The 12,069-nt window shown below is 42.7% G+C and overlaps 1 protein-coding gene across 1 annotated transcript in view; it reads right to left on the bottom strand.

Moving 5' to 3' along the window:
- Positions 1-377: 377 nt before the first annotated feature.
- Positions 378-12,069, bottom strand: part of dgkza (diacylglycerol kinase, zeta a) — a gene marked incomplete at its 5' end in the record, with an annotated part of 102,408 nt that continues 90,716 nt past the window's right edge. The window contains 5 exons of the mRNA XM_080023889.1: positions 378-3,493; positions 6,293-6,392; positions 9,000-9,036; positions 10,625-10,745; positions 11,390-11,439. Coding sequence (XP_079880015.1) covers positions 3,377-3,493; positions 6,293-6,392; positions 9,000-9,036; positions 10,625-10,745; positions 11,390-11,439 — 425 coding nt within the window. The 3' untranslated portion in view covers positions 378-3,376. The remainder of the gene's footprint in view (positions 3,494-6,292; positions 6,393-8,999; positions 9,037-10,624; positions 10,746-11,389; positions 11,440-12,069) is intronic.

The raw sequence follows: 12,069 nt of genomic DNA, 5'->3' as shown, positions 1-12,069 counted from the left end.
ATTATTATTATTATTATTATTAATAAATAAAGACAGATACAAGGTGCGTATTTGATGTTTATGAATTTCTGGAAGCCTCTCCTTTATAGCATTGTGATAGTATTCAAACGGGGATTATTTATTATTAATTTATTAAAAGAGGATATTATAGTCTGCAGATGATCCCCAGTCAACATCCAAGTCGTATCAAACATTTTTCAGTGATGTCTGACTGATAACATGTAAATGATCTTGTTCTTTGTTCTTCCTTATGAGCCCAAAATCAGTCTCAAAGTCCAAGCTGTTGGGTAAAAGTAACTTGATATTAGAAATAACTTTTAAATAACTGTTTTTTCTATTGAAAAATAAAAAAGAGCCAAACAGTGAAGCTGACACTATTCCATAGCAAACACTCATTACCTTTAATAAACATCTCATATCCCACACAAGGCTAAATATTTAGATCAGCACATTTACACAAATCGTGGATATAGCAATTCACTTTTTAAGAAAAACACAAACTCTTCAAACAGGCACAGTACTGAGTATTCCATTCATCAAAAAAAATATTGATTTAGACTTTAAAAGCTATTTAACACAAACACTTCCACCAAACCAAATAGAATAAAAATAAACAATGACAATAAGTCACACTGATTTTTAGACATGTCACACATTGCAATTTTTACACGATATTGATATTGTTTTTGCATGTGACTGATGCTTGTACGGCTGTGTGTTAAGAGTAAAGTTTATTTTTTTCTTTTAAATGTAGATTTCATATTTTTGGGAAACAAAATATAACTTTTCCCCCCACCAACTCAACTAATGAGTCAGGATCCCAGCAGGGGTTAAAACATTTATTTAACTTTATACCATCAAATTGTGCTTTTAACTATATTGTGTTTTGCTTTCTAAAAAGTTGGCACAAAATATTCCATTGTCATATCGCTGTCATGTCAACAAAAATATTATTATTAAAACCCATTTTTTTTAACTAGGTGAAGAAATCTGCTTTTTTTTTTTTTGCAGCAGCAAATAGTTCTTGTTGACACAAAACCACACATCGTAAACCAAATTGAATCTTTTCACTCAGTCAATTATTTTATTGACCCACCCAAAGAAAATAGCATTTTAAAATGTTTACTTTGGATATGACTAAATACTACAACTCTGGATGTGTCCCCTGCTTTATCAACATCACAGCCGAATATATGCTGAACCACTTGCAGTGCAATCATGTCACTGAGGAGGAGGTCGAAGTTGTTTGGCAAATGTTTCAATGAAAGTACCATTTCCAAACTGAAAAATATGAGATAAAAATGCTCTTTTGTAAATGTAATTATAAAAATGTACATTGAAACGTGCAATAACTCTCTGATCTGTCTCTCAGTGAAAACTCGTCTCTTGGATGTTTGTTCGTCCAAACAACGGTCAAAATAGTATTAATAAGGATAGTAAAATACTGTAACTATTGATAATTGATATCCTGCTATTTGATAATTGCCAATTTCGTTAAATATGTAGTGATTGAAAACCGTATACAAAAAAAAAAAAAGGCATAATTGGCTTCTCCCCCTTTGGATGGGGTGGTGTTTGGGGGCGGGGCTTCTACATGTCCCATGAGCGTAGAGACTCAATTCCATCGACGTGGATCTTTGGCCTTGGTTTTGATGATTGTCGTGCTTGGCGTTGGTGTTTGAATTTGGATCCAATAAATGTTTTTTTTTTCTTCTGCTCTTACACAATAAAAAGCTGTTACATTTAAAATATTTCTGTACAACATCATCATCATCATCATCATCATCATCATCATGTGTCCACATTTCACACAGAAAGATATTTGCGTGGTCGGGGCAAATGTTCATATCACAACAAAAAAACTAAACGGAATGCTTTGGACTTTTTTGGACGACAGTAGTAGAAGCCCTGGCGTTGCCGAAACCTTCTGGAGGCCGCGCGGAACGAAAAGATTCAGTAGTACAAAAAAAAAAAAAAAAAAAATTCATTAAAAATTAAAATCGCGAGTCTTCTACCTTCTCCCACCCCCCCCAGACAGTGTGTAAAAACCATTCCTTCTGGAACCATCTCCAGCCAGCGGGTGCGCGGCGCTGCCTATACGCCTCAATCCCAATTCTTTGCTGATGCAATGCCACGATCCCCCCCTTGGGGATCAATTACCTTTGTGTTTGGCTTCTCCATGTCCAATGAGCGGAGCGCTGGTGTGTTTTAATGAGACTGGCTCCCAGGGTGAGAGAGCGCGGCACATAAACACTGCGCTAGTGTCTCTTAATAAGCCCGGACCGGGAGCTCGGTTCTGATTCTCGCCGTCGTCTCCCAAGGCAGGGCCGGGTGGGCCTGGTCGCTGAATCAATGACCGCCATCTTTGACCGCCGCGCGTCATCCCGCTGGCCCGGGGTGATGTCGTTTGGTTTGAAGTTAGCTCGCGCTCCCATCGACCCGCTCCGATCCGCCTCCACCAGAAAGTGCGGGTCTCCTTCCCGTGCGGCCGCATCGCCTTCCGTGAGGCCCCCGCTCCGTGCGACAGCGTGCGGCGCAAGGTCTCGGATAAAATGAGCGACCCCCGCGCGACTCCAAAAATCCACGATTCTGCCGAGGCCACGGGTTTGTTTGTTAAAGCAAAACGTTTTGTCAAACGTCTGACTGGATGCCTTCCTTGCAGCCCATACAGCATAACACTCGTTCACCCACAGTTACCGCGGACGTGGTGTGAAGGACTTTCTTTTTCTCCGTTGACTTCTGCATCTTGGGAGTCCCAAAACTATTTAAAAAAAAACTTTTTTTGATACCATGCGGGCTGTCGATGACTGATGGATGGAAGCTCTCTCAAGGTGTGTTATGGAGACTGTAAATGAGCTCTCTGACTATTACAAATTACTTAATTGGTGAAGTAAGCAGAATTTATTTTTCCGTTATCCATAACTGACAGTCGACATTATACTATTAAGTTTCCATTGACTTCAATCTCCAAATAAATCGTGGTTCAATCAAGGTCCATATGAAAGTGAGTGTCTTCAGCATATGGACTTTATATTGGGGTAAGGAACATATGCAATGAAATGTTCAAAGAAAAAAACAAAACAAAACACAAACAACTTTGATATCACTTTAAAGTTAAAGACCGCATTTTGGGGTCCCTCCAAAATGTTCCAATTCCCCGTGCTAAGAACATCCACCAAATATCCACACCATCCTCTTCAGAACCCGGGGAGCGGTAATTCACTCGCAGGTTAAGCATTCTTTTAAATGGCGTCATTAAAAGGGTCACACCCGGGGAAAGCGGCAAATTGCCTGCACCATCGAATCGTTTTTTCTTGCCGAGTTTGACGGTGAGGGGACTCCCACCGAGATGGAATGCCGGAACTCTGGCACGGCTTCAGACGGCCGTCTCCTGGTCCTCTCTCTGGATCATCTGGTAATGCTGTCGGTTCTCCAGGTAGGCGGCCAGCTCCGTGTCGCTGGCCTTCTCTGCTCGGTTCTTTGGAGTGTCACCCTGAGGGACGCACAGTCATTCAACATTATCGTAAATATTTTCATCTGGTGTTTCTGATTATATCCTTCCATTGTTATGATGAAGCGTTGAGTTCTAGCCGGACTATTGTAGCGGCCAAGATGAGACATATCGTTTTGTATGTCTCAGTGGTTAAGCCTTGTCATAAGAACAAGAGCGATTTGAAAGAGTGCACTTTCAAAATTGCAGTCACATTACTGGTCAGAATCGCTTCTGGTTGCAGCCCCAGGTGGAGTGGTAGCTGAAGGTAACATAAGGTATATAGGATTATATATATATTTATACAGTACACACACACACACACACACACACACACACACACACACACACACACACACACACACACACACACACACACACACACATACACACACACACACACACACACACACACACACACACACGTATTCACGATCGCATATCTACCTTAGGTCAAACAATAATAGCTCTTTAAAAAAACAACACAGTATACGTACTGTGGTGTGGGGATGGTGTGGTTTTTAGCAGCCACACCTGTCCTGGGTCTAGGTGTTTGGGCCCACGGACAGTGTGGCCGTTTACCTGTTGCTCTTGAGACGAATCAATGAGCAACAGGTAAAACACACGCATGCACGCTTATGTAGAATAATAATGTTAAGAGGGGAGAAGAGAGAAAAAAAAAAAAAAAAAAAAAAAAAAAAAAAAGCAGTTTAGGCAAGTAATGATTTTCGAAATGTATAGAAATTAATACATTCCTACAACATTTGAAAAACAATTATTATTAACTTATTATTGTTAACAAATCCCACGTTTGATACTTTCTTTAGCTAGTACTTTTTAACAAACAGCCATCCAATGAATTTGTGTTGTGCGCCGTATATGCCGTTTCCATTGTTGGTGGCGGGGTCTGCCTTTCGAGGCAAGAATGCAAAGATCAGACACGCACAGGAAGTGAAACGCAGCCGTGGTGCAGTTGATAAAGCAGCGTACTGTAGCTAGTTGTGGTCATCCGTCGATATGGATGAACATTCACAAAAGATAACGGAAAATATCCCCGAAAAAATCGAATCACAACATCAAAACAAGCCATATTGCCATCGTATATTCCATAGTATTTGAGCCATACAAGTTTTTCAACAGGAAAAACATTACGCTGCTGTAAAAACATTTTTGCATTTTTGCACAGATAGTTCCAAATTTCAAGTTAAAGGCCGGCGCTCCCAGTCACTAAAAAACAGTTTCTTCCCACTCCTTCTGCCTCTTTGCAACCGAGCCTTTGACACCAAAGGCTAGGCCGCAAACTCCTACACAGGAAAAAACTTTCTATTGGGGTATCGCTCACCGTTAGCACCGCTAGCCCGTAGCCTAGCATTGGTGAGAATCAGCTTTGTTCATCGCTAGTTCCCACGGCGACGCTAACACGCCTTGTTCCAATTGTTAACTGCGACGGCGTTATTTGTAAAGAGCGCACGGGTGTGTGTGCTGCACATCTGTCTGTCTCTGAGGAAGACTGCTGGTGTGCGAGGTCACTCGAGCGAGCCGGAAGAAAGACGGGGAGAGGAGGCGGGAGGGTGGGGGAGGTGGAGGTGGTGGTGGTGGTGGGGGTCGACAGAGTGGGCATGGTAATGAGCACATGGATCGCCGGAGGCCACGGAGGACGAAAGAGCGAGGAGAGAAGACGCTGCTGAGCGCTGCTTCAAGGCCGGGAGGGCATGTAACAAGCGCTTAGCAAATCCTATGGATTACTTTCAGAGGCAGAGAGCGAGAGAGAGAGAGAGAGAGAGAGAGAGAGAGGGAGGTGAAGGAAGAAGTGACTGGATGTTTTTTTTCCCCTCAACTTGGTTTGGGGGAAAGTAAATCTGAAAGCACTTAGTGAGGGAAAAACGGCAAAAAAAAAAAAAAAGGTCCAAATGTGTGTGTGTGTGTGGTTTTGTGCGTCTCAAGAGTGTGTTTGTCTGTTTTGTATCCTCAGGCGAAACACCTGCTTGGTAATATAAGCATCTGCACTCCGTCTATGATCCCTTGCACACAGACACACACACACACACACACACACACACACACACACACACACACACACACACACACACACACACACACACACACACACACACACACACACACACACACACACACACACACAGACAGACAGACACACAGACACACAGACACACACACACACACAACTACCTCATCTTCTCCTGTCTTTCCAGCTCCCTCCCTCGTTTCCAGAATGTAGGCCGGGCTGGAGACTAATTTGGGAGCCGGAATATTTCCCCTTTTTTACCGCGGCGGCGCAGAAGCCGACGCGGCCTCAGAAAAACCTCCGAACGAATCAATTGGAAGCAGACGTGTCCCGTCTCGCCTCTTCCAATGGCTGCCTCGCTTGCGATTTTGAAAATGATTGCTGCATAAAGAGGATATTAAGGCTTAAAGAGGGGTGCGTTTGGGGGCACAGTTTCCTGGGTTAACAGGGGGGGTGTCCCGAAAGCGGGGGGGGGGGGGGGGGGGGGGACGACGACTTAGTTCCGCGAGCCTGGTCGACCACGGCGGCCGCCGCCACCGAGGTTCTCCTCTTAGCCCGTGGGTACAGCGTCGTACCCCGTGTATTTCCGTCACGTTAATGTCAAGACTCGATATGTCGATATGAACGACGCCGAAAAAGGCTTTTTTTTTGTTTCATTGAACGAGTCACTCTCACCCCTCTCACCGAATGTTTTGGACCGCAAATTGAAACCCGAGGTTGCAGATTGGTTGACAGATACATGGAGAGACGGACAGACAGGCGGACGGACAAATTACCTGTAGGTCGGTCTTCATTAAGGACGCCCCTGCTTCCACTAGATAGTGGCAGATGGTTCTCTGACACATGGACGCTGCTCGATGGAGGGCTGTTTCTCCACTAGGGACAGAGAGACAGAAACCATGTGGAGCAGGTACGTCAATAAACTACGGAAAACAAACAGAGAATATGAAAATTAAAAAATAAATAAATAAATCATAATAATTTAAAAAAATAATAATAATCAACCATTACGACAAAGAAATACAAATTAAATCACAGTGCTTTGGTTATCGTTTGGAACCCTTCCCGAATCATTCTGCCGTTGAATTTGAGCAGCGCACAGCGAGAACATGAAGTAAAATACAGTTTTTTTTTACGGTATTCACAACACGCAGCGCATTGCAGTTGTAGGAAGGCCTGGTCCCTACAGGAGAGGCATCTTAGAAATCAGGAATAAACAACACACTTTGACTTGAGCTCTCTTTTGTTTTAAAACGCACCTCATTTCATTGCCCGGACCATCATGAAATGGTGCCCGTGGAACCAGAAGGATCCAAAGCATAAATGAAAGAATAAATAAATTCTGACAGTAGCGGCGTGCCCTCATCCCCAGCTGCTGTTCCATTGTAATTTCTATTCTAATGGCCTAAACGGCCCCAGTTGCACAGCTAATGATCCTCCAAGTGGATTCCCTTGTGAGGGTTTTTGCTTGAAATTCTCCAAACCCTGACTCATACTGTGGTTTGACTTTCCTCCCATTCTGCCCAGAGGACAGGAACCTTTGAAACAAACTGTGATTAAGGGGAGAAAAAAAAAACCCAACCTTGATTTGACTTTTTTCATTTATTTTATTTTTTTTACATTGTATCCGAGCTACTACGACTAACTATATGCGGTGTACAAACGTACATCATGAGGATATATACGCCTTGAAATACATCGTCTTGTTAAGTTACCAAACCAGTGTTCACCTGATGCAGAGATTGCGATTTTCTTGGACGCTTCGATTTCTGTTTTATTTGTGGTTGTTTTTTTGGTTTTTTTAACTCTGACACGCCGATTCTGACTTTCATTCAATTGTATGTTCAAAATAAAACAGTGACTATTAAATATCTTTGTTGTGCGACCATTTTGAGTCTATATGCGTGATCGGAGAAATGCCATTTTCCTATCATCTGGTCTCGTTGGGTATGTCTGCTGTACGTCGATGACAAACACATCATGTGATCTGATCACGCTCACGTGATTGGACAGCTGCCCATACCGACTACCACTGCTTTTTAGTTACTACAATAGTGAGATTGCTGATTTTGACACTGTTTGTTTATTATTGTTTGTTATTCACTATGGAACAATAAAAGAACATGAAACTGCTACTGAGTTCCAATAAAATAGAATATGTGACTGTTACCAAGTTTCAGTATACAGTAGTTCAACCTGAAACTCTCACTGAGATTTTGTTGGACCCAACATAAAACTAACATGGAAATACCCAGTTCAAACTTCAAATTAAAGTCTCTTTCACTTTTAGTGCAAATATACATTTATATTACTTTACATGGTACTCTGGTATCGCTCCAAAACCAATTGCAATCATTGCAAATTTATCTTAATAATAATAAATGGCCCACTCATCTCACTCTGGCTCACTGGAAGTCCCCAACTGACACTGAGTGATTGGTCAAGAACCGAGTCTCAGAAAAGAGTCAAACTTTCATAACGAGAGGAGCTTGTGCACCACGAACAACCAGAGCAGTTGCTCCGCTGTAGTGACAGTGTTTTCCTGCAATTAAATTACAATTATAATATTATTATTATTTTTTTTTTGCGTAGTTTCAGCTGGCATTTCCTACCTGCATATTTTGACTAAATGGTCGGTACACAAAATGCAGGTTGACAGGTCTGCAACTCTCTGGGCTCCGACATCTAATATTTCTAATATCTCCCACTATGAGTAAAACCCTCTTCTACAAAACCACCTTTTCCTCTCTCACAGGAACCTCGCTCCATCAAAAAAAAAGATAAAAAATAAAAAGTTGCTCTCTCAGGAGAACCCTCTCCATCTGTAAGATGAAACCGTCTTCCCCTCTCAGGAGAACCCCCTCCATCTATAAAACCGCCTCCCTCTTTCAGAACTGGACTCAGCGGTCAGAAGCGAGCCAAAGAGAGCCAGATAATTCTCTCAGAAGTTGGAAGACCGCACCAGTCAAGTAAAACATCGGGGAACTATCGGGCGCTTGCCTTCCATAGGTGGGGACAAAGTAGAAAAAATGAAAGGGGACTATTTTGGCTGGATTTGCGTGTAGATGTTTTTCCTCCAGAACGTTGGCGGTCCTCATCTTCACGGAGAAGAAGGAAGCCATGTCTGTTGTTCCTCCAGAAGAGAGTGACAAGGGAGACCACTCTACTCTACAGTACCTCTACAGGGAATCCACCATTTTTATCCCGGGGAAAATACATGATTATTGAGGGGTTATTACAACCAAACACAACACAACATTACTTTCATTATTTGATTATTATTATTATTATTGATATGCTTCCATTGCAGTTCAAGTTCAAGGTGACGTGACATAAGGGTCAATATGTGACGTTGAGACGAGGCTGAAATTTTAACACTGGACTCACAAATGCACAACGTTCACATATTGATGCCACACCGGTGCGTAAAAGACAATGACCAGCACAGCTTAACTGGGATGATAAATGTAAGTGCCAACTTACTGTAGCTGCTCTGTGACGTCCAGCAGGTCAACAGGTGCTGAAAGAAATGAGAGATACATTTTTTTTAAAGAACAAATAATAAATAATAGAATAAATAATAGATAGATAAAACACTTATTGGCGAGCTTTTAATATTTCCCCCACAAGCTTGAGCCGAGGTACACGGCGCCAAGCCTGCCCGGCAACCACCGGGCCAGTGCATTTGCCCGCCATGTTTACTTCTGTACGACAGCGTGCTGCGTGTGACGTCTTTGTTACTCCTGCGCCTGCGGGTCAGTTCAGGACCGTGACCCGTTGACACTGGAATCTGATATTGGCCTCATCTAAAAATACAACGTGAACAGCCAAAAAAAAATAAAAATAAAATAAAAATCTGATCTGAGCAATAGGTCTGTGCTTGTGTCTGACGCTCAACGTTTTGAATATAATTGTCTCTGCGCTTCGTCTTTGGTGCACTTTTCATGTTTTGTATTGCTATGAATTTCTATATCGTTGCGAGCGTAAGCGCTGATAGAGGCTTTGGAAAATATTTTTAATATGAATGGTATGATGGCCTGTAGGCAGAGCCAGAAGGTTCCTAATTACCAGGACTTCTGATGCCGATCTGGAGCGAGTGTGAACCGTCGGCGGAGTTCTTCTTACATCATATTTAAAATAAATTATTTGAGGAATACTTGATGGACTGAATGGCCAATGATGGCAATCAGCTGTCAGTTATTTCTCAATAATGACCACTGATCTGCTTCATCATTTATTAATATTAATTAATATGACCGTTGCCATGGGCAACCACTTCTCCGCCTGGTTTCATGTTCCTCTCAGTACTCCGCCTACAGCTGCTCTTGCTAACACTAACTGGTGGCGACCTCTTGTGACTCTACATAGAAACTAGTCGTACCTGGACCTGCACGGATGGGAGACATTCTGTGTTGATTTTAACAGCGTCATCGAACAAGTAGCGCCTTAAAGAATCGATTTTAATTCAAAACTCACAGGAAACGATTCACAATACGCACATCACAATAATGCGCAACTGCACAGATTTTGAAATTTTATGTCTACAATAATACTCACCAGGACATTTTTGATTTACAGGCAAAATTGCACGGCAGAGATTGTAATTCTAATAGAAAAATAAAAAGAGCCGGTAACTGATTTTTATAAACCGATTGCAGGCAAACAAAATAATTAAAAATCGTATTTCTTGCAATAAATTCAAGTTTGATATTTAGTCCCGCCCCTAATGTCTACATAGTACACACTGTTTTCTGCCTCCTCGACGGCTGACGCCAACATCTTCAGAACGTGTCAGATATTGATGCTATCGCCGTTTAGATGAGATGATCCATATCTCTGTTGCTAATTGCACGGTGCTGATGTACCTTTATTTACAAGCATCTCTCCTGTCCGAGCAACACAAATCCCTTTCGTGTTTTCCAATCTACATAAGCATTTGTGTGGGAAATGACCCAGCGTGGGAAAGCAGGCACCTCTCAGGACCCCCTAGGGTCAAAATCCTACTGTGGCCTACAGGAGATCTTTGTCCCGGGGTCCGCTCTACATCGCCGTGGTTACCATGGATGAATTTTATTTTGTGTTGTGCTGGTTAAGGTTACCACGGTTACCATTGTCGAGGATGTAGCGGACCATCTCCTTGCTTCCTGCTTCGACGGCGTGGTGCAGCAAGCTGCGACCGGCCGGGTCCAGGGCCGTGACGTCCGCCCCCTGGAGGTGCAGCTCCTGCAGCTATTTGTTTGGGAAACATTTCACACCTTAAAGTAGCGCTCTGGAGTTTCTGCTCTGCTCAGCCTTATTGATTGGCGACATTTCACGCTGAAATATGAAGAGCTTTCCCGTTGAGAAATTCCAATTCTGCTGTGGTAACCTTTTGACAAAATCAGCTGACGATGCCATTCATTCCGCTTTGCCAATTCCATGTTAGAGTGACGGCATTCAACCATGTCAAATTGAGTTAAAAAACAAACACAAATGAAGGCACAATCCACCGCTTTTGACAAACATACGTGTGGCGCAGTCTTTCTCAGTGTGACCCAGAGCGACTTGGTGAGGTGGGCTTCTCACCAAATCGTTAGAATTTTCCAAAAAACAATATTATCTTAATTGACCTTTTTTGGGAAAATATTATATGATATGATATTATATTATGAATATTATTCAAAACAAAATGTGAGCTGGTCAAACACAAAACAGTCCGATAAAATACGGGTCAACAGGCTGAAACTCACTTTGACGGGTCTGCAAAATATTTCGGGAACAAACTGTATTCGAAAATATGTCGCAGCTTTTTAAAAAATTTTGTTCTAGATTTGGAATTCTGTATAGAGTTTCACCGGAAACCTGAAAGACAACACACACACGCCGTCACTAACCCGTTTGTGGTCCTTGTGCTTCATACACTGGATCAACATCTCCAAGGAGCCTGACAGAGGGACAAAAGAAGGGGGAAGTAGAGGCAGAGGCAGTGTCATTTCCCTCTTCCTTCATCATTGTACTAACGTTAAAAAAAAAAAACATCAATCGGTCGATCCAATTCGTCAAAATTTCGCAGGATCACATTTTTTGGCCGTCACACTTCGAGCTCATCGGAGTGGAACGAGGACATTACGACTTCCTCACGCTTCACCTGACCGGCGACGCCTGACGCGACCGAGGAACGGTGAATTATACAACGTAAACAACGGCCGCCGTCCTCGTTATTTCATCGGCGCCGACGCCGCCTTCATCCAAACCCAGCGCAGACACCCCTTTCTCATATCGTTTTTTGTTTTTTTTTGTGCCTGCTATCCCTGAAGGCAGACAGAGATATGAGATGAATACTTATTAAGATGACCTCAATACCCTTTTTGTTTCTGACTCCTTCTATCCCTTGCTGTCGCTCCGCCTCTCCGCTTTGCTAATAGTTGATTCCTAATCCAATTATGCTCAGTGTGTGTGCGTGTGTGTGCGCGTTCCAGCGTGATGACTGGAAAATCCTCAAAGAGGTTTTGTGGCTGCGAGTCAAATCTGAATCAGCACACAAAACCACACACACACACACACACACACACAC

The sequence above is a fragment of the Zeus faber genome (assembly GCF_960531495.2).
Source record: "Zeus faber genome assembly, chromosome: 2".
Taxonomy (NCBI): domain Eukaryota; kingdom Metazoa; phylum Chordata; class Actinopteri; order Zeiformes; family Zeidae; genus Zeus; species Zeus faber.
The sequence above is the reverse complement of the archived record's forward strand: the minus strand, read 5'-3'. Positions and strand labels throughout refer to the sequence as shown.